The sequence below is a fragment of the Balaenoptera acutorostrata genome, chromosome 3 (genome assembly GCF_949987535.1).
Source record: "Balaenoptera acutorostrata chromosome 3, mBalAcu1.1, whole genome shotgun sequence".
Classification (NCBI taxonomy): Eukaryota; Metazoa; Chordata; class Mammalia; order Artiodactyla; family Balaenopteridae; genus Balaenoptera; species Balaenoptera acutorostrata.
The window spans coordinates 69,800,485-69,823,825 of NC_080066.1; the positions used below are offsets into that span (position 1 = coordinate 69,800,485).

The following is a 23,341-nucleotide window of genomic DNA, read 5'->3' on the forward strand; positions in this document are numbered from 1 at the left end:
AAACAAAAAGGAAAAAAAGTAATTTCTTTAATGTACACCTGGGAAAGACAACTGTAATCTGGATTTGTACATTCAAACATATTGCAATTTAATTATTAGAGCAATTTAGAGCTACTATGAACGTGATGGGGAGTGGAAAAGTTGTTTCATTTTTTGTTTGTTTTAAATCACAGTGTTCCATGTTTTTTCGAAGACTGAAATCATGGCATTTGGCACAGTTTTGTTAATTATAAAGGTGGCTCACCAATCTCAGATAACCTAGTGGAGCCAAGAAGCCAAGAAGGTGATTAAGTTTTGTAAAAATAGGTATGATGACTTCAGAGATTAATTTTTTGTCACATTACCTAGAAAAATGAGAAAGAATGAATTTTCTTTAAAAACAATGCAAGGCAAAAATTAACTGTTCTGGTATCTCAATTAAACAATGCTTTGTATTGTTCTGAGAATAAGATCCAGGGTTCCATCCATATTAACATTTTTTTACCAAGATAATATATGAACAAAGAATATTGAGAAAAAGATCCAGGGTTCTACCCATACTTCGTTTAATTCATATAAAGACTACTAGAAGTGAAATGGACTACCTGAATAAATCTAGAACCCTCATCAAAAAACTAAACTTGAGATGTTAAAGTAAAACTTTGCTCCAAAAATACTAAATAAGTTTCCTGCTTGTCTCCTCCCAGCAATGAAGACCCAACACAGCCAAAAAAAAAAAAAAAGCAATTTTATGGACACAAATAACTTCCCCTACTTAAAAGGAAAAAGAAACAGGTCAAAGCCAAGTCCACACTGGTATCTGAAACAGTTCTATGCTTCTACTTTTTATTCCTGGTAAATTTATTTCAGAGGGACCAAGTAAGTTGTCTTATAATAGGTATGAACCCAAGTAAACAGAATATAGATATACAAGTTCGACAGAGAATTGTCTGCTAAATCTTTACATTCAGAGGATCAGATCATAAGTAATAATTTAATTTTTAATTAATAATTTAATTTTGAGCTGCTGTCAAAGCATGCTTATTCCTGGAAAAAACAGTTGATCTTATTGACCGACATTTTGGTATACTTTAGGGTTAATTAAATTAGCAATGAGGCAAAGTAGCCAATGTGCTATAAGATACAATTTTTCTATAGGATTATACTTCAAAATGATTTTATACTCAAACCAACCAGTTAAGTGAATAAAGTCAGAGAAGTTTGTAGCTCCTGTATAAACCCTAACATCTTTTAGGAAGATTTAAAAATCCAATCATGACTGGATTGACTTTGTAATTTATGATCTGATAGGCAAAAGCTGTGGAATTAATTCAAGAATTATACATTACCAAGTACATAAAGATGTTGGTTTTAAATGTTATTTTTGCATAAGTTTACTTACCGCCATATAAGCATTTGTTCCAACATACGTCTTGGCTATAGAATTCACCAGCTATGAGACAAAACAGTCTGTCAGAACAATATAAAGATAATGTGGAAATAAAATGGGCAATTATTCCTCATTTAACTTACAATCATCATTTCTATAAATCAACTAAAAATTATGTAAAAAGAAACAAATTTATCTACAAAGGCATTAAAAATGATTAAATCTCTTTTCTTTTGAATGTGATTTCCAACTTAAACAAGCATAGCATTACAGTTTATAGCAGATAACCTTAAACAATTCACTTAAGCAGGATGCTTATCACTTTAGTACCCCAAACCCGCCTGATATAAAAAGTCAATTTGAAGTAGAATTTGAACACACTCATTTTTTAGTCAGATGGTCAAGATGTGAATGAAGCCTCATGCATTACTAGAATGAAATGAACACTAAATACGCTGGAGGGATAACAGACTTTGACAACTCATAATACAATGATGACCTTCGCTTTGGTCTTCGTGTTTGGCTGGGAGTAAAGGTGGCTGCAATTCAAATCAACATCACAGCACGCTCATGGGTCACTATCACCAGGGTTCTCAGGGGAGGCCCAAAATGGAAATTAATTAAAATTTGTGCTGCACATTGTAATGGCCCTCCACCATTGTTGCTCCCAATATTAATTTTTATTGTGGGCCAGTTGGGCTCCCCAGGCACAGCTCCCACTCTGCCCTCCCTTTTGTCTGGCCAAAACGCTTTCATATCAAAGCTGCATATCAATGAAGTTTGCTATTCGTAAGTAGTAATTACAATATCAGCAGTTTTTACTGTCATTAAACAATGAACAATCATATTCTGATGAAGGAAACTCACTCAGAGATTAAAAATGAATAACACAATCCCAGCCAACGAGAAGATGCACAGTTCTGTTTGTCTGGCAGCTAGGTGATTTTTCAATCCAGAGAGTAGAATGAAAATAGAAAGTGGATGTTACAGAGAAGAGAGCAGATAGGGAGGAAAAAGAGACCTACCTGAGTGCTAACTCCAAAATCACACAGCTTGACTTGTCCTCTTGTGTTTACTAGCATATTAGAGGGCTTCACATCTAAAAAGGGACCAGAAAAATCCATATCACTAATTCCATATCTACCGTGCTTGTTCTAAAAAAAGCACACACGCACACCATACCATATTGCAGAAGTGCCATCATCTGTTCAACCTAGAATTCTAACCACAAATTTAACGCAAAGCATTTTATCTGGAGGCAAAATGTAAGGTCCTAATTCCCTCACTTCCAACCATTTCTGGTTTCTATAGAAGCAAGGGTTTATTTACTTCACGTGAAAGTCAAATAAAATCTTGGCTTCCAGCAACAGTAAATACACCCAATATCCTACTCCAGCTTTCAGGAAAAGTAGATAAGAAAATGTAACCTTCCTGCAAAGAATTTGTACAGAAAGGCTTAGTTCTGCTCTCAAAGTGAAACTGCTCCTCCCACCTAAGGAGCAGTAAGGCCACAGGGAAGCCAGCAAGGAAAAAAATCATTCACATGTTTGCTGGTAACAGGTTATATCTGGTTGAAACAATGAGAACATGAATGCAGTTCTGCTATTTCCTGGTTTTACCTGCTACTTCAGATAATCCTCAGAAATTGATCTAAAAGATGTGTAAATGTGTGTGCATGCGTGCACTTATCAGTCTTTGTTTCATTTATCCTCTCTTCCCTTACATCATTTCGACTGTTGTTAGAGTTAACAAAAGAACTGGCACAGCTTTTGCCAAGGCAGTCCGCTAAATAATGACACAAAGCGTTTCTGTGAAGCATCGTCAGTGACAACAATGGGCCTTTTCAGGAATTCAAGGAGCCCACAAAAACCATCCAAGCAGGATAAGAGCACACCACTTTTGATGGTACAGAACAGCACCTGCTTCAGTGCTTCATCTTCAGTGGCGAAAGTGGTCAAGAACAGACAACTTGTTATATTTAATACAGCATATAACCTTAATTACCCCAAAACTAAACAAAAGACTCATAATTTTTATGTAACATCTAAAAAAAATCTGTGAGTTAATCTCACTCCGTCCCTCCACCTTGCAAAAAAGTATCCTGCCAAAAGTAGGGACTTAACTCAAACTTCAAGTTCAAGCTCAGTAACCAACGATTATTGAACCCTACCTACCCTATGACAGGCAACATGACAGGCATTTTCTCATACATGTGCTCATTTGGTGTTGCCTGACGGACACTAGAATGTAAACTCCACGAAGGCAGGGACTTTGTCTCTTTTATTGACTACTATATCCCCGTCCCTGAAGAGTGCCAGGCATACAGTATATGCTTAGTAAGTATTTGTTGAATAGATGAGAATAAATTAATGGAAACCATGAACACATAGTATTATTTTGTTAATGATTCTGTTGTGATCACGGGTTAGATGTAGACCACGTCTCTGTAGCATGCCCTTTCAGGTAAAACACACTATATACTTCCCTTAGGGGAGCTTTCTCTTTGAATACAGGTCAGTATGCCCAGGCAGGTGTAAGCTTTTTCAACCAACTGGTCTCTCTGTCTCCAGTTTTCCCCAATTTCAATATAAACCTTATACCACCATCATATTAAATATACTTTCACTCTATCACTTCTCTCCTTGAGGAAGAAGTAAAATATTCCCTGACTTCCCCCGCCAACCCCAATGTGAACTCCTTAAGAATAGGGTTGTGCTTTCAAATATGCCTCAATAGTTTTTTTTATTTTTTTATTTTTTTTTTATTTTTGGCTGTGTTGGGTCTTCGTTTCTGTGCGAGGGCTTTCTCTAGTGTGGCAAGGGGGGGGCCACTCTTCATCGCGGTGCGCAGGCCTCTCACTATTGCGGCCTCTCTTGTTGTGGGGCGCAGGCTCCAGATGCGCAGGCTCAGTAGTTGTGGCTCACGGGCCTAGTTGCTCCGCGGCATGTGGGATCTTCCCAGACCAGGGTTCGAACCCGTGTCCCCTGCATTAGCAGGCAGATTCTCAACCACTGCGCCACCAGGGAAGCCCTGCCTCAATAGTTTGCACAAAAAATATACATCATAGACAGCCACAGTAGACACTCAATAAATGTTTGCCGAACTGACAGAAATGTTAGGCTCTACAAAGCCTGGTCTTATTTTCCAAACCTAATTCTCATTATAAGCCCTCAACTTTGAATATTTTTCTTTTGGACAATCTTCTCTTTTATATACTGATACCCTTAAACCATTCTTAAGCCATACATCAGATGGAGACAGATAAAGAACAAATATTCTCAGCTCCTGGAAGAAGGAGCTACATGGAAATCACAAGGTATGGTAAAATGAACAAATCCTTAGCTTTAATCAGACACACATTTGACTTAAGTGGATCAACAGAGAGAGAAAGAATAAAACAACAAAATTTCTAGATTATATTCTAAAAGGCAAGGTGTAAATAAGAACTTTATGGCATTTTCAGCTCTCCAACATCTTTTTTTACTTACATGTAATCCTACTACATGACTTTGCACATTCACCTTTCAGCCTAGCTTTCAGGAATACTTTGTGTATGAAACCAGTAGACATACAGCCATCCTCAGAACAACTTTTGTATTCCAACTAGATTGTTTTAGTCATTGTCTCAAAAGAAAGAAACAAATCCAAAACACCCCATTACTAAGCCTTTGTTCATGCTGTGTCCCTGACCCCAAACCACCTGGGTTTAGAAACCCTTCCTTGATATTTTTTGACTGAACCCTGCTCATCCTTCAACTCAAGTACCCCATCTCCCTGTTGCCGTACCTACTCAGGCCATCAAAATCGCTGCTTCCTTTGAACTGCTAAAGCATTTACTCTCTGTACCATTTGGAACTGAGCATGTGACTTTTTTTTACTAGTAATTACCACATTTACTGTTACAGGTATCACCAAGTAATAAGTTCACAGGGTAGGAATATGCCTTATACATTTTCGTATGTATCCTGTTTGAGCATATTATCTTGCTCACTGGTAGATGGCTTTCTAAACAATATACTAAATTTGCTAATATAAGTGTTCCAAATCCAGCAATATCATTTGAACATAAAAGACCCCTTTAAACAAAATCAGTGGATTCAGGCTAGAAGACAGAAGACTTGGATTTTAGTCTTTTGGGTCCTGCCACAAATTTGGCATATGACTTTGGACTAGGCATGTGACATTTTAGTTTTCACCTCTGTAGGGAGATAATAAAAGTTACCGTATCAATCTTTAAAAATTGTGGGGATTAGATGAGATAATGAATGTAAAACAGCTTTTAAACTGTCAAACACTCTATAAATATAAGATATTATTATTATCCACTGGCAATCAACCAAGCAACGAAAAGTGTTATATTTTGTTATGTTCAGAAAATAATTTCTGTGCTACTGCAATAAATTTAGGCTGTATTTGGGTAAAATACTAGTTAAAAGAAAATAATTTCAAAAGTCCAGTAAGTAGAATGATAAAACCAATTCAATGTTTATGAGGGGGCATATTTGCCAGACTGTATGTACTCATTCACCGGCAAGGCCACTGAACTGGTCTCCTTATTTGTACACTTGCTCTACTAGAGTCTGTCTTGAACACAGCAGCTAAAGTGCCCCCTTTAAAACCTAAATCAGGGCTTCCCTGGTGGCGCAGTGGTTGAGAATCTGCCTGCTAATGCAGGGGACACGGGTTCGAGCCCTGGTCTGGGAAGATCCCACATGCCACGGAGCAGCTGGGCCCGCGAGCCACAACTACTGAGCCTGCGCGTCTGGAGCCTGTGCCCCGCAGCGGGAGGGGCCGCGATAGTGAAAGGCCCGCGCACCGCGATGAAGAGCGGTCCCCGCACCGCGATGAGGATTGGCCCCCACTTGCCGTAACCAGAGAAAGCCCTCGCACGAACCGAAGACCCAACACAGCCAAAAATAAATAAATAAATAAATAAATAAGGGAAAATAATTTGATCCTATGAATTAATTTAAAAAAAAAAAAAACCCTAAATCAAACCATGTCATTTCTCTGCCTAAAACCTCCAGGGGCCTCCCAACTCAATGTAAAATGCATCCCTCATGAAGGTTTCTGAGGCCTTCTCTGAACTGCCCCCCTACTACCTCTGTACTCTCATCCTTCCTACTCCTCTCCCTGCCCACTCTGCTTCTTCTCACTGGCCTTCTTGCCAGGCATGCTCCCTGCTTTGTGGTTCCACATAACTGGAATACCCTGCACCCATATACACATGCATGGCCTGCTCCTTTACTTGTTTTTAGGTTTCTGCTCAAATGTTACCCTTTTAAGAGAAGCCTTCCTCAACCACCCACTATGAACAGCAGTATCTTCCCACCCCCGATATTCCCTTTCCCTCTTCCCTGTTTCAATGCTCCTCGTAACACTTAGCACCATTGACACCCTATATTTGTACACGTAACTCTGCTCCCTCTCAGTCCTCCCCTTTCGAAGGAAAGCTCCATGAATGCAGAGACGTGATCTGTCGTGTTCACTCCTATATCTAGAAGAGTGCTTGGTATGGACTAGAAATGATATCTGTTGAACAAATGATGGTGAATGAATATTTCCACTAAATAGATGGGCAAACATGTGCACCTGGAGAAGCATGAATTTGGTCTGAGAAGGAGCTCCATCTTTTCCCACTCAATGGCATATACTTCAGAATAAATACATTTCACTATTAATGAATACATTTGTGAATGATATTTTTCATTCTGAGAGGATCTATGGGCATTCAAAAATACTCATTCAACAAATATTTACTGACGCCTTAGCATGTGCCAGATATGATAGTAGGTGCTGTGGAGAGAAGCATGAGTAAGACCCACCTCTGCCCTTCAGGACAGTGTAGACCAAGGAACTGCTGGTATATATTTTGACGAAAAATAGTGCGCATGAGATTTCAGGATAATAACATTGCTTATGTACAATCTAAATGGGATTTGCTTCCTATAATAAAAACAATGAGAGTTATATAACTAAATAGCTCCCAAGCCTGGCTGTGCATTTAAAAACAAAAACAAAAACCTTTTTTGGTTCCTCCTCAGATCTACTGATTCAGAAACCAACCTAAAACAGTCAGGTCTTCAGGTCAGCACTTAGAAAAGACCAACATAACGGGCTGTATTTCCCTCTGATTTAACTGCTGGCAAGTTCAGAATATCTGAAGAGAAATTTCATCTATTGTTTAACTTTACTTTTTAAAATCAATTTTATTGCAGTCATTTTGAATATATAGTTTAGTGACTTTGACAAACATATACATCCATATACCCACACCACAATCAAGATATGAAACATTTATATCACCCCAAAAGGTTCCCTGTGCCCCTTTATAGTCAACTCCACCCTGACCTTCGGCAACTACTGATTGGTTTCTGTTATTTTTAGATGATTTTTGCCTTTTCTACATACATCATAAACCCCATAATATGTTGTTATAATTTTTGCTTTAAAAAGTCTGATGATTAGTGTTTGGATGGTACCTCTCTGTCACTAATATTTAAAATGGATATTTTGCAGACAGTACGCAGCTGGGTCTTACTTTTTCGACCAGTCTGACAATTTGTGCTTTTCACTGCAGTGTTTAGACCATTCACATTTAACGTAATTAGTGATATGGTTGAGTTCAACTCTACCATCCTACTATTTGTCCCATCTCTTCTTAGTTCCTTTCTTCTTTTATTGCCTTCTTTTGGATTAGATGGGCTCTTTTTAGCATTCCATTGATCTCTACTATTGACTTCTAAGCCAGAAGTTGGCAAACCTTTTCTGTAAACGACCATATTTCAGGTGTTGAGGGTCACATGGTTTTTGTTTTAACTACTCAATTTTGCCACTGTAGTGCAGAAGCAATCATAGGCAATGTGGAAATAAATGGCATGGCTGTGTTCCAATAATCTTTGTTTACCAAAACAGGTAATGAGCCAAATTTGACTGGTGGGCTAAAATTTGCCAGCCCATTTGAAAGTTTGTTTTTGTTTTTTAATGGCTGTTCTAGGATTTACAATATGTTTCTTTAATGTTTCACCGTCTACTTTCAAATTATATTAGGGTATTTAATTTATAATGTAAGAACCTCAGAACAGTATGCTTCCATTTTCTTCCCTCCCATCCTCTGTGCTACTGTTATACATCTTTCCTCTACATATGTTATAATTGCCACAATATGGTGTCTTTATTTTTGCTTTAAATAATCATTAAAAAATTTTTTTAAAATATATTTTATTGAAGTATGGTTGGTTTACACTGTTAATTTCTGCTGTATGGCAAAATGATTCAGTTATACATATATATATATATATATATATATATACATTCTTTTTCATGTTCTTTTCCATTATGGTTTATCACAGGATACTGAATATAGTTCCCTGTGCTACACAGTAGGACCTTGTTGTTTATCCATTCTATATATAATAGTTGACATCTGCTAATCCCAAACTCCCAGTCTATCCCTCCCCCACCCCCCTCCTCCTTGGCAACCACAAGTCTGTTGGCGAGGGTCAATTCTTGATTTCCACACATTTCTGTCATTCCTGACTTCTGGCCATATGCTGGCCTGAGAGCTACAGTGCTCAGAAGGGTATGTGACATCCTTGGGACCCCAGGACACAATGAAGGACTCTGAGCGCCCCTTATGAGAGGTGGCATGGCAAGGCTGATGCCAGTGTCAGCACTACATGCCCCAAAAACCTGTCTACTCCAGCACTTCCCAGGGAATGTGGGGTTGGGAGCAATGGCTTTGGAGCTAGAGCAAGTGTGTCAGCTGCAGTAGTGAGTGAGTCGGTATATGAATGAGGTTTAGATCAGCGCTCAGTGAGTGAAAAATTTTTAAAAGGTCTTTTATATATCCACATGTATACACTATTCCTGGTGCTATTTACTCCTTTGTGTAGATCTAACAATCTATCTGGTATCATTTTCCTTCTGTTTAAACAACTTCCTTAACACTTTTTATAATGCTGGTCTATTGGCAATAAATTCTCTCTGCTTTGTTTGCCTTAAAAAGTATTTAGCTGTTATTTTGGAAAAATATATTTACTGGACCTAGAATTCTGAATTTAAAGGTTTTTTGTTTTTTTCAACATTTTAACAATGTCTTCCCGTTATCTTCTGGTTTGCATAGCTTCTGACAAGAAGTCTGCTGTCATTCTTATTTTTGTTCCTCTCTATTTAATGTATTATGTTTACTCTGAATATTTTAAAGATTTAGAAAATCACTGGCTTTACATTTTTAATTTTGATGTACTTTGGTATGGTTTTGTGTATATCCTGGTTAGTTTGTTAGGCCTCCTAGATCTCTGGGTTTATGGGTTTCATCAAATTTGGAAAGTTTGGGAGTATTATTTCTTCAAATTATTTTTTGTTCCCTTTTCTTTCTCCTTTCCTTCTGAGACTCCAGTTACATATATATCCTAGACTTCTTGATACTGTCTCAAAGGTCACTGAGGCTGTGCTCATCTTTTTAGTCTTCTTTCTTTACAGTAATTTTAGATAATTTCTGTATCTCTAACATCAAGATCACAAATCATTTCTTCTGCAGTGTCTAATCTACTGTTAATTCCATCAAGTGAAATTTTTACTTCAGATATTTTATTTTTCATATCTAGAAGTTCCTCTTGGTTCTTTTTTCTGTCTTCTATCTCTCTCCTCATAATGCTCATGTTTTCCATTAAATCCTTGAGTATATTTATCATAACTGTTCTAAAGTCCTTGTCTGCTAACAGGAGAGTCCCATTTCTATTGACTGATTGTTCTCCTGGTTATGGTCTTTCATCCATTATCAGAAGAAAAAAATTTTTTTCACATACTGATTTTTATTTAGATGCCAGGTATTCTGAATCTTATGTTGCTGAGCGAATTTGTTGTAATCCTTTAAAGAGTGCTAAACTTGATACTGGCAGGTAGTTAACTTACTTGCAGATAGCCAGATCATTTTCAGGCTTATTTTTGAATTTTTATTTATGGAAAGCCAGAGAAATCCCTACTCTAGGGCTAGTTTAGCCCCTCTATTAAAACATGACCCTTCTAAAGTCTCTCCTGAATGCTCCAATGTATTCAAAAAGGTCTCTCTACTCTGGCTGGTTAGAATTTTTAAAATTCCCAACCTTGTGTAAGCTTTGGGAATTGTTTAGCTTACAGATCCCCAGAAATTTTCATTCCCAGACTAGCTTTGTAAGATTTCACCCTACAAAAGCAGAGGTTGATATTCGGCCAAAAATTCAAGGAGAGTCCCACACAAGTTCTTGAGCTCTTTCTTTCTGCACAGTTCCTGCATCTCTAGGACTCTGCTCTGTAAATTTTAGCCATTTTGGCCTTCTTGATATCCAAACTCTGTCTCTTCAGCTCAGTAAGATCTTTGGGCTCTGATTGGTTTCCCCTTCCTTATGCTGCAGTCTGGAAATTGTCTCCAGGCTTCAAACTTGGGTGATCATAGGGCTCCCCTCACCTGTTTCCCTTCTCTTCAGGATCACAGTCCTGCACTGCTTGTTATCTAATACCTGAAAACAGATGTTTCATAAATTTTGTCTAGCTTTCTAGTTCTTTTTGGGGGAGGTTCCACAGCAGCGTTTCCTTCCTGGGTAGAACTGGAACTATCCTTTTATTTTAAAATTCTTGTTTTTTTGTCTTTTGTTCACTGTTTACACCTCATATTGTAAGCTGCCTCAAATCCTTTTTTGAAATAAATAGGATATAATAATTAAGACTTTAGTTAGGCTAAATCTGAATTCATGTGACAGAATTTGAAGCAAATGGAATCCTTTTAAATGTTGGAATGAGGATAGTTCCTCTGATTTAAGTATCACTTTATCTGAATAAAATACTCCACCTTATACCTGAGTTATCAACAGTCCTAGTATATAGCCACCAAACTTATCACTTCCATGTTTTCATTTAAAACATGGAAATTCTATAATTCTCAAGAACAGCTCCAGGAATACTAAAATGATTTTTGTTGTTGGTGGTTTTTTTTTTTTTTTTTTTTTTTGGTTTGTTTTCAACTTCATTCCAAGCCAGAAACAAGAGAACAACAGATTAGGCAAGAAAGATTACTTTTAAGGAGACTTATATCTATGCTTATTTTAATGCAATCTCAAGTTATGGAAAACAAACAGCAACTGAGAGCATACAGCTTTTCATTCAGCTCACTTAAAAACATCATAGCCATTATTCTGTAAGCAAAGCACAGAAAAGATGAGTCATTAAAGTGACTGATTATAAATGGCAATCATCAGGGCAGATGTAAGTCACTTTGGTTTAATCAGGCCATTAATTATTAGGGTTTATCAATTAGTTTTATTGAAGGCAAGGGGTCTTAAACGAAGAGTAGGGCATTGATTTTAACTGAGACATTTTCTAAAAGAAAATACAAATGAGGTGTGTAGAATGTGAAATTACATACAGGTCCTCTTCATACCACTAAAAAGAAATAAGCTTCATCTAATGTAAACCATAAGCCTTTAGTGAAAAACCAAATTAACTCTAATCTCTTTGCATTATACATAAAATAACATGTTTTAGTGTTCCCTAATTTGAGGTTTCCTTTGTCCTGGCCAAGAGGTCAATATCATGTTGGAGAAAGTGAAATGAAGGTGCAATGTAAAGTGACCCATTTTTAATATCAGGTATTTCCTATCCTCTTTCATTTAAAAAAAAATTTAGTCATTTTATACAGATAGGATTTTATAGGAGTCAGTATAGATTCCTGTTGGCCACATCCTCTCGGAAAAAGCAGAGGTGACATGGAAAGAGCTTGTGTATGCACACACGGGTGCATGTGTGTGAAAGAGTGTATGTGTAAGTGTATGATATATAAGATTAAGGGTGATATCTGATCTTCCTACACTGACAAAAGTTGTCAAGAAAATCAACTGAGACTGTGTGCTTAGCAGTGCCTGTCAAAGAGACAGTGCTCAATGAATTGTTGAATAAATAAAATAAATGGGAGAAACATTTCCTAAACTTGAATACAGTATATATACTGGAAGCTACTGCTTTGTAGAATCAGTAATGACAATGACCTTGCCTTAGAAAGTCAGGATGTGAATCATCTAATATATTAGACCAGACCCAAATTTCATTATATGAGCTCTACCTGAAGGCAGGCTTCTTCCAGGAAGGCAAGTGCTGTTCACAGAAGAGGTAACAATTATCCAATCACATGTATCTCCTGTCACAATATTTTCCCACTCCTTCATTGAGATTTCACAGTAAGGTGGGCTTTTTAATGATATGTAATGAATATGTGACTTGTAGCAGTGACAGCCCATGTAGATAATAGGTAGTTATGATGCAGTTCTGTTTAATAATTTGAAGTGCTTAGAGGATTATTAGAAAAATATTAGGAAGCTGGAAAAAGGGAAGAACTTACAAGTGGGATATCAGTGTCATGCAGAAGATAATGGTAGGTGGTTTCTATAGGAGACTGTAACTAAATAAAAATCAACCCCTAAGTGTCTTTAAAAATTAAATGTAAACTTACCATACAATCCTGGTGGTCACTTTCCTATTCTAACTTTAATAAAGTATGAAATATCAGTTAATTACTGATACTAATCATATACTATGTATCAATGGTAAATGGTTATTTCTTCTCAAAACTGATGTGTACTAGATGACTTGATTCACTGTGATTACAAATATCTAAAGAAAGATACATACCACCCCCAGTTATCTACTCAAGAGAAATGAAAACAGAGAACCAAATAAAGACTTGTGTATGAAAGGAGCATTATTCTTAACAGCCCCAAACTGGATAAATCCAAATATCCCTCTACTAGTAAATGGATAAACAAAATGTGATATATCCATTCAATGGAATATTATTCAGCAATAAAAGGAAATAGAAAAACGGTAGTAATAAACAAAGAAGCCTTACATGTTGATAAAGGGGTCAACCAACAAGAAGATATAATACTTATAAATATTTATATACCCAACATAGGAGCACCTATATATATACAGCAGATGTTAACAGACCAAAAAAGGGAGAAATAAACAGCAATATAATAACAGTAGGGGACTTTAAATGACATGTTAGATCTGATGAACTTAACAAATATCCAACTGAAAGCAACAGAATACACATTCTTCTCAAGTGCACATTGAACATTCTCCAGGAGAGATCATATGTTAGTCCACAAAACAAATCTTAACAAATTTAAGAAGATTAAGACAATAACAAGCATATTTTCATACCACAATGGTAAGAAAATAGAAATCAATTACAAGAAGGAAACTGGAAAATTAGTGGAGACCAAACAACATGCTACTGAACAAACAATGGTCAATAAAGAAATCAAAAGTGGAATAAAAAAATCTTGAGACAAAGAAAAAAGGAAACACAACATACCAAACCTGCAGAAAAGCAGCTGTAAGAGGCAAGGATTAACAGTGATAAATGCCTACTTCAAGAAACAATAAAAATCTCAAATAAAGAACCTAACTTTATACCTCAAAGAACTAGAAGAAGAAGAACAAAGCCCTAAGTTAAAAGAAGGAAGCAAGCAACAAAGATCAGAGCAGAAATAAATGAAACTAAAAAGACAATAGAAAAAAATCAATGAAATAAAAAGTTGGTTATTTGAAAGATAAACCAAACTGACAAATCTTTAGCTAGACTCACCAAGAATAAAAGAGAGTGGGCTCGTAAAATCAGAAATGACAGAGAGAGACCTTCAAGACAGCAGAGAAGTAAGATGTGGAGATCACCTTCCTCCCCACAAATACATCAGAAATACATCTACATGTGGAACAACTCCTACAGAACACCTACTGAATGCTGGCAGAAGACCTCAGACTTCCCGAAAGGCAAGAAACTCCCCACGTACCTGGGTAGGGCAAAAGAATAAACAGAGACAAAAGAATAGGGACTGGACCTGCACCTTGGGGAGGAAGCTGTGAAGGAGGAAAAGTTTCCACACACTAGGAAGCCCCTTGACTGGTGGAGATGGAGGGGTGGGAAGCTTTGGAGCCACGGAGGAGAGAGCAGAAATAGCAGTGCAGACGGCAAAGCGGAGATATTCCCACACAGGATCAGTGCCGACCAGCCCTCACCAGCCTGAGATGCTTGTCTGCTCACCCGCTGGGACAGGTGGGGACTGGGAGCTGAGGCTCGGGCTTCGGAGGTCAGACCCCAGGGAGAGGACTGGGGTTGGCTGCGTGAACACAGCCTGAAAGGGGCTAGTGCGCCACAGCTAGCTGGGAGGGAGTCCAGGAAAAAGTCTGGAACTGCCTAAGAGGCAAGAGAGCATTGCTTCGGGGTGTGCTAGGAGAGGGGATTCAGAGCACCACCTAAATGAGCTCCAGAGACGGGCAGGAGCCGTGGCTATCAGCGCAGACACCAGAGACGGGCATGAAACGCTAAGGCTGCTGCTGCAGCCACCAAGAAGCCTGTGTGCAAGCACAGGTCACTATCCACACCTCCCCTCTCGAGGGCCTGTGCAGCCCGCCACTGCCAGGGTCCCATGATCCAGGGACAACTTTCCCAGGAGAACACATGGCGCGCCTCACGCTGTTGCAACGTCATGCTGTCCTCTGCCACCACAGGCTCGCCGTGCATTCCATACCCCTCCCTCCCCCTGGCCTGAGTGAGCCAGAGCTCCCTAATCAGCTGCTCCTTTAACCCCATCCTGTCTGGGTGGGAAAAGATGCCCTCAGGCGACCTACATGCAGAGGCAGGGCCAATTCCAAAGCTGAACCCCAGGAGCTGTGTGAACAAAGAAGAGAAAGGGAAATCTCTCCCAGCAGCCTCAAGAGCAGCTGGGACTAAATCTCCACAATCAACTTGATGTACCCTGCATCTGTGGAATACCTGAATAGACAACGAATCATCCCAAAATTGAGGCGGTGGACTTTGGGAGCAACTGTAGACTTGGGGTTTGCTGTATATGACTGACTGGTTTCTGGTTTTATGTTTATCTTAGTTTAGTATTTAGAGTTTATTATCATTGGTAGATTTGCTTATTGATTTAGTTGCTCTCCTGTTTTTTTACATAGATATATATTTTTTTCCTTTTGCTCTTTTTGTGACTGTGTATGTGTATGCTTCTTTGTGTGATTTTGTCTGTATAGCTTTGCTTTTACCATTTGTCCTAAGGTTCTGTCTCTCCATTTTGTTGTCGTTGTTGTCGTTGCTGTTGTTTTCATTTTTAGCATAGTTTTTAGTGCTTGTTATCATTGGTGGATTGGTTTTTTGGTTTGCTTGCTCTCGTCTTTCTTTCTTTTTTCTTTTTTTTATTACTTTTTAATTTTTTTATTCTTAATAATTTAAAAATTTTTTTATTTTAATAACTTTATTTCTTTTTATTATTTTTTTCTTTCTTTCTCTTTTTCTCCCTTTTCTTCTGAGCCGTGTGCCTGACAGGGTCTTGGTGCTCCGGCCAGGTGTCACGCCTGTGCCTCTGAGGTGGGAGAGCCGAGTTCAGGACATTGGTCCACAAGAGACTTCCCAGCTCCATGTAATATCAAATGGCGAAAGTTCTCCCAGAGATCTCCATCTCAATGCTAAGACCCAGCTCCACTCAATGACCAGCAAGCTACAGTGCTGGACACCGTATGCCAAACAACTACCAAGACAGGAACACAACCACACCCATTAGAACAGAGGCTGCCTAAAATCATAATAAGGTCACAGACATCCCAAAACACACCACCGGAAGCAGTCCTGCCCACCAGAAAGACAAGTTCCAGCCTCATCCACCAGAAAACAGGCACTAGTCCCCTCCACCAGGAAGCCTACACAACCCACTGAACCAACCTTAGCCACTGGGGGCAGACACCAAAAACAACGGGAACTATGAACCTGCAGTCTGCGAAAAGGAGGCCCCAAACACAGTAAGTTAAGCAAAATGAGAAGACAGAGAAACACACAGCAGATGAAGGAGCAAGGTAAAAACCTACCAGAACAAACAAATGAAGAGGAAATAGGCAGTCTACCTGAAAAAGAATTCAGAGTAAAGATAGTAAAGATGATCCCAAATCTTGGAAATAGAATGGAGAAAATACAAGAAACGTTTAACAAGGACCTAGAAGAACTAAAGAGCAAACAAACAGTGATGAACAACACAATAAATGAAATTAAAAATTCTCTAGAAGGAATCAATAGCAGAACAACTGAGGCAGAAGAACGGATAAGTGACCTGGAAGATAAAATAGTGGAAATAACTACTGCAGAGCAGAATGAAGAAAAAACAATCAAAAGAACTGAGGACAGTCTCAGAGACCTCTGGGACAACATTAAACGCACCAACATTCGAATTATAGGGGTCCCAGAAGAAGAAGAGAAAGAGAAAGGGACTGAGAAAATATTTGAAGAGATTATAGTTGAAAATTTCCCTAATATGGGAAAGGAAATAGTTAATCAAGTCCAGGAAGCACAGAGAGTCCCAAACAGGATAAATCCAAGGAGAAACATGCCAAGACACATATTAATCAAACTATCAAAAATTAAATACAAAGAACAAATATTAAAAGCAGCAAGGGAAAAACGAAAAATAACATACAAGGGAATCCCCATAAGGTTAACAGCTGATCTTTCAGCAGAAACTCTGCAAGCCAGAAGGGAGTGGCAGGACATATTTAAAGTGATGAAAGGGAAAAACCTACAACCAAGATTACTCTACCCAGCAAGGATCTCATTCAGATTTGACGGAGAAATTAAAACCTTTACAGACAAGCAAAAGCTAAGAGAATTCAGCACCACCAAACCAGCTTTACAACAAATGCTAAATAAACTTCCCTAGGCAGGAAAAACAACAGAAGGAAAAGACCTACAATAACAAACCCAAAACAATAAGAAAATGCTAATAGGGACATACATATCAATAATTACCTTAAATGTAAATGGATTAAATGCCCCAACCAAAAGACACAGACTGGCTGAATGGATACAAAAACAAGACCCATATATATGCAGTCTACAGGAGACCCACTTCAGCCCTAGGGACACATACAGACTGAAAGTGAGGGGATGGAAAAAGATATTCCATGCAAATGGAAATCAAAAGAAAGCTGGAGTAGCAATTCTCATATCAGATAAAATAGACTTTAAAACAAAGACTATTACAAGAGACAAAGAATGATCAAGGGATCGATCCAAGAAGAAGATATAACAATTGTAAATATTTATGCACCCAACACAGGAGCACCTCAATACATAAGGCAAATACTAACAGCCATAAAAGGGGAAATCGACAGGAACACAATCATAGTAGGGGACTTTAACACCCCACTTTCACCAATGGACAGATCATCCAAACTGAAAATAAATAAGGAAACACAAGCTGTAAATGATACATTAAACAAGATGGACTTAATTGATATTTATAGGACATTCCATCCAAAAACAACAGAATACACTTTCTTCTCAAGGGCTCATGGAACATTCTGCAGGATAGATCATATCTTGGGTCACAAATCAAGCCTTGGTAAATTTAAGAAAACTGAAATCGTATCAAGTGTCTTTTCCGACCACAACGCTATGAGACTAGATATCAATTACAGGAAAAAATCTGTAAAAAATACGAACACATGGAGGTTAAACAATACACTACTAAATAACCAAGAGATCACTGAAGAAATCAAAGAGGAAATAAAAAAATACCTAGAAACAAATGACAATGAAAACACAATGACCCAAAACCTATGGAATGCAGCAAAAGCAGTTCTAAGAGGGAAGTTTACAGCAATACAATCCTACCTCAAGAAACAAGAAACATCTCAAATAAACAACCTAACCTTACACCTAAAGCAATTAAAGAAAGAAGAACAAAAAATCCCCAGAGTTAGCAGAAGGAAAGAAATCATAAAGATCAGATCAGAAATATATGAAAAAGAAATGAAGGAAACAATAGCAAAGATCAATAAAACTAAAAGCTGGTTCTTTGAGAAGATAAACAAAATTGATAAACCATTAGCCAGACTCATCAAGAAAAAAAGGGAGAAGACTCAAATCAAGAGAATTAGAAATGAAAAAGCAGAATAACTGACACTGCAGAAATACAAAGGATCATGAGAGATTACTACAAGCAACTATATGCCAATAAAATGGACAACCTGGAAGAAATGGACAAATTCTTAGAAAAGCACAACCTTCCGAGACTGAACCAGGAAGAAACAGAAAATATGAACAGACCAATCACAAGCACTGAAATTGAGACTGTGATTAAAAATCTTCCAACAAACAAGCCCAGGACCACACGACTTCACAGGCGAATTCTATCAAACATTTAGAGAAGAGCTAATACCTATCTTTCTCAAACTCTTCCAAAATATAGCAGAGGGAAGAACACTCCCAAACTCATTCTATGAGGCCACCATCACCCTGATACCAAAACCAGACAAAGATGTCACAAAGAAAGAAAACTACAGGCCAATATCACTGATGAACACAGATGCAAAAATCCTCAACAAAATACTAGCAAACAGCATCCAACAGCACATTAAAAGGATCATACACCATGATCAAATGGGGTTTATCCCAAGAATGCAAGGATTCTTCAACATACGCAAATCAATCAATGTGATAAATCATATCAACAAATTGAAGGAGAAAAACCATATGATAATCTCAATATATGCAGAAAAAGCTTTTGACTAAATTCAGCCCCCATTTATGATAAAAACCCTGCAGAAAGCAGGCATAGAGGGAAATTACCTTAACATAATAAAGGCCATATAGGACAAACCCACAGCCAACATCATTCTCAATGGTGAAAAACTGAAACCATTTCCACTAAGATCAGGAACAAGACAAGGTTGCCCACTCTCACCACTATTATTCAACATAGTTTTGGAAGTTTTAGCCACAGCAATCAGAGAAGAACAAGAAATAAAAGGAATCCAAATCGGAAAAGAAGAAGTAAAGCTGTCACTGTTTGCAGATGACATGATACTATACATAGAGAATCCTAAAGATGCTACCAGAAAACTACTAGAGCTAATTAATGAATTTGGTAAAGTTGCAGGATACAAAATTAATGCACAGAAATCTCTTGCTTTCCTATACACTAATGATGAAAAATCTGAAAGAGAAATTTAGGAAACACTCCCATTTACCACTGCAACGAAAATAATAAAATACCTAGGAATAAACCTACTTAAGGAGACAAAAGACCTGTATACAGAAAACTATAAGACAGTGATGAAAGAAATTAAAGATGATACAAACACATGGAGAGATATACCATGTTCTCGGATTGGACGAATCAACATTGTGAAAATGACTCTACTACCCAAAATCATCTGCAGATTCAGTGCAATCCCTATCAAACTACCAATGGCATTTTTCACAGAACTAGAACAAAAAAATCTCACAATTTGTATGGAAACACAAAAGACCCCAAATAGCCAAAGCAATCTTGAGAAAGAAAAACGGACCTGGAGGAATCAGGCTCCCAGACTTCAGACTATACTACAAAGCTACAGTAATCAAGACTGTATGGTACTGGCACAAAAAGAGAAATACAGATCAATGGAACAGGACAGAAAGCCCAGAGATAAACCCACGCACATATGGTCACTTTATTTTTGAGAAAGGAGGCAACAGTATGCAATGGAGAAAAAGACAGCCTCCTCAATAAGTGATGCTGGGAAAACTGGACAGCTACATGTAAAAGACTGAAATTAGAACACTCCCTAACACCATATACAAAAATAAACTCAAAATGGATTAAACACCTAAATGTAAGGCCAGACACTATCAAACTCTTAGAGGAAAACATAGGCAGAACACTCTATGACATAAATCACAGCAAGATCCTTTTTGACTCACCTCCTAGAAAAATGGAAATAAAAACAAAAAAAACAAATGGACCTAATGAAACTTAAAAGCTTTTGCACAGCAAAGGAAACCATAAACAAGATGAAAAGACAACCCTCAGAATGGGAGAAAATATTTGCAAATGAAGCAACTGACAAAGGATTAATCTGCAAAATTTACAAGCAGCTCATGCAGCTCATTATCAAAAAAACAAACAACCCAAACCAAAAATGGGCAGAAGACCTAAAAAGACATTTCTCCAAAGAAGATATACAGATTGCCAACAAATACATGAAAGGATGCTCAACATCACTAATCATTAGAGAAATGCAAATCAAAACTACAATGAGGTATCACCTCACACCAGTCAGAATGGCCATCATCCAAAAATCTACAAACAGTAAATGCTGGAGAGGGTGTGGAGAAAAGGGAACCCTCTTGCACTGTTGGTGGGAACGTAAATTGATACAGCCACTATGGAGAACACTATGGAGGTTCCTTAAAAAACTAAAAATAGAACTACCATACGACCCAGCAATTCCACTACTGGGTATATACCCTGAGAAAACCATAATTCAAAAAGAGTCATGTACCAGAATGTTCATTGCAGCTCTATTTACAATAGTCAGGACATGGAAGCAACCTAAGTGTCCATCGACAGATGAAAGGATAAAGAAGATGTGGCACATATATACAATGGAATATTACTCAGTCATAAAAAGAAACGAATTTGAGTTATTTATAATGAGGTGGATGGACCTAGAGACTGTCATACAGAGTGTAGTAAGTCAGAAAGAGGAAAATAAATACCATATGCTAACACATATATATGGAATCTAAAAAAAAAAAAGTTCTGAAGAACCCATGGGCAGGACAGGAATAAAGACGCAGATGTAGAGAATGGACCTGAACATGGGGAGGGGGAAGGGTAAGCTGGGACAAAGTGAGAGAGTGGCATGGACATATATACACTACCAAGTGTAAAATAGATAGCTAGTGGGAAGCAGCTGCATAGCACAGGGAGATCAGCTGGGTGCTTTGTGATCACCTAGAGGGGTGGGATAGGGAGGGTGGGAGGGAGGGAGACGCAAGAGGGAGGAGATATGGGGATATATGTATATGTATAGCTGATTCACTTTTTTATGTAGGAGAAACTAACAGACCATTGTAAACCAATGATACTCCAATAAAGATGTTAAAAGAAAAAAAAAGAAATGACAGAGGAGGTGTTATAGCTGACACCACAGAAATACAAAGGATCATAAGAAACTACTATGAACAATTATACACCAACAAATTAGATGACCTAGAAGAAATGGATGAATTCCTAGAAACCTACAAACTTCCAAGACTGAATCATGAAGAAACAGAAAATCTAAAGAGACCAATTACTAGGAAGGAGATTGAATCAGTAATTTTAAAACTGCCTTCAAACAAAAAACCAGGACCAGATAGCTTCACTAGTGAATTCTACCAAGCATTCAAAGAAAAATTAATACCAATTGTTCTCAAACTCTTCCAAAAAATAGAAGAGGAGGTAACATTTCCAAACTCATTTTACGAGGCCAGCATTACCCTGATGCCAAAACCAGACAAAAATACCACAGGAAAAGAAAATTAGAGGCCAATATCCCTGATGAACGCAAATGACAAAATTCTTAACAAAATATTAACAAACTGAACTCAACAGCACATTAAAAGAATCCTATACCATGATGAAGTGGGATTTATTACAGGGATGCAAGGATGGTTCAACATATACAAATCAATCAACATGATACACAACATTAACAAAATAAAGGATGAAAATTCTACAATCATCTCAATAGATGCAGTAAAAGCATTTGACAAAATTCAACATCCTTTTATGATAAAGACTCTCAACAAAGTGGGTACAGAGGGAACATACCTCCACATAATAAAGGCCATGTAAGACAAGCCCACAGCTAACATCACACTCAATGGTGAAAAGCTAAAAGCTTTTCTTCTAAGGTAAAGAACAAGACAAGGATACACACTTTTGTCACTTTTATTCAAGATAGTATAGGCAGTCCTAGCCAGAACAATTAGGTAGGAAAAAGAAATAAAAGGGATCCAAATTGGAAAGGAAAAAGTAAAATTGTCATTATTTGCAGATGTCATGATAGTATATATAAAAAACCCTAAACACCCCCACCAAAAAACTGTTAGAACTAATAAATAAATACAGTAAACTTGCAGGATACAAAATCAATACACAGAAATCTGTTGTTTTGCTTACACCAATAATGAACTATCAGGAAGAGAAATGAAGAAAACAATCCCCTTTACAACTGTATCAAAATGAACAAAATATCTAGGGAATAAATTTAAGCAAGGAGGTGAAAGACCTGTACACTGAAAATTGTAAGACCCAGATGAAAGAAACTGAAGAAGACACCAAAAATGGAAAGATATTCCATACTCATGGATTGGAAGAATTAATATTATTAAAATGTCCATCTTACTCAAAGCAGTCTACAGATTTGATGCAATCCTTATCAAAATTCCAATGGCATTTTTCACAGAAATGGAATAAACAATTCTAAAATTTGTACAGAACCACAACAGACCCTGAATAGCCAAAGCAATCTTGAGAAAAAGAAAAACAAAGCTAGAGGCATCATGATCCCTGATTTCAAACAATAACACAAAGTTATAGTAATCAAAACAGTATGATATGGGCATAAAAAGACACATAGATCAATGAACAGAGAGCTCAGAAATAAACCTATGCTTATACGGTCAATTAACTGATGACAAAGAAGCCAAGAATATACAATATGCTGAAAAAAGGACAGTCTCTTAAATAAATGGTGTTGGAAAAAATGGAGAGCGACATTTTAAAAAATGAAACTGGATCACTATCTTACAATACATAAAAATTCACTTGAAATGGATTAAAGACTTGCGTACAAGACCTGAAGCCATAAAACTCCTCAAAGAAAACATAGGGGGTAAGCTCCTTGACATCAGTCTTGATAATGATTTTTTTGGATTTGACATCAAAAGCAAAGGCAACAAAAGCAAAAATAAACAAGTGGGACTATCTGAACCTAAAAAGCTTTACAGAGCAAAGGAAACCATCAACAAAATGGAAAGGCAACCAACTGAATGAGAGAAAATATTTGCAAATCATGTATCTGATAAAGGGTTAATATCTAAAATATATAAAGAACTCATAAAACTTAATA

At 37.5% G+C, this 23,341-nt stretch overlaps 1 protein-coding gene across 3 annotated transcripts in view; it reads right to left on the minus strand.

The window, feature by feature from the left end:
- Positions 1–23,341, minus strand: part of MAP2K5 (mitogen-activated protein kinase kinase 5) — a 261,514-nt gene that overhangs the window by 107,075 nt on the left and 131,098 nt on the right. For all 3 annotated transcript variants that reach the window (XM_007166074.2, XM_007166073.3, XM_057542056.1), the window contains 2 exons: positions 2,395–2,468; positions 1,382–1,432 (listed from right to left, as the gene is read on the minus strand). In XM_007166074.2, the coding sequence (XP_007166136.1) occupies positions 1,382–1,432; positions 2,395–2,468 (125 nt within the window). The remainder of the gene's footprint in view (positions 1–1,381; positions 1,433–2,394; positions 2,469–23,341) is intronic.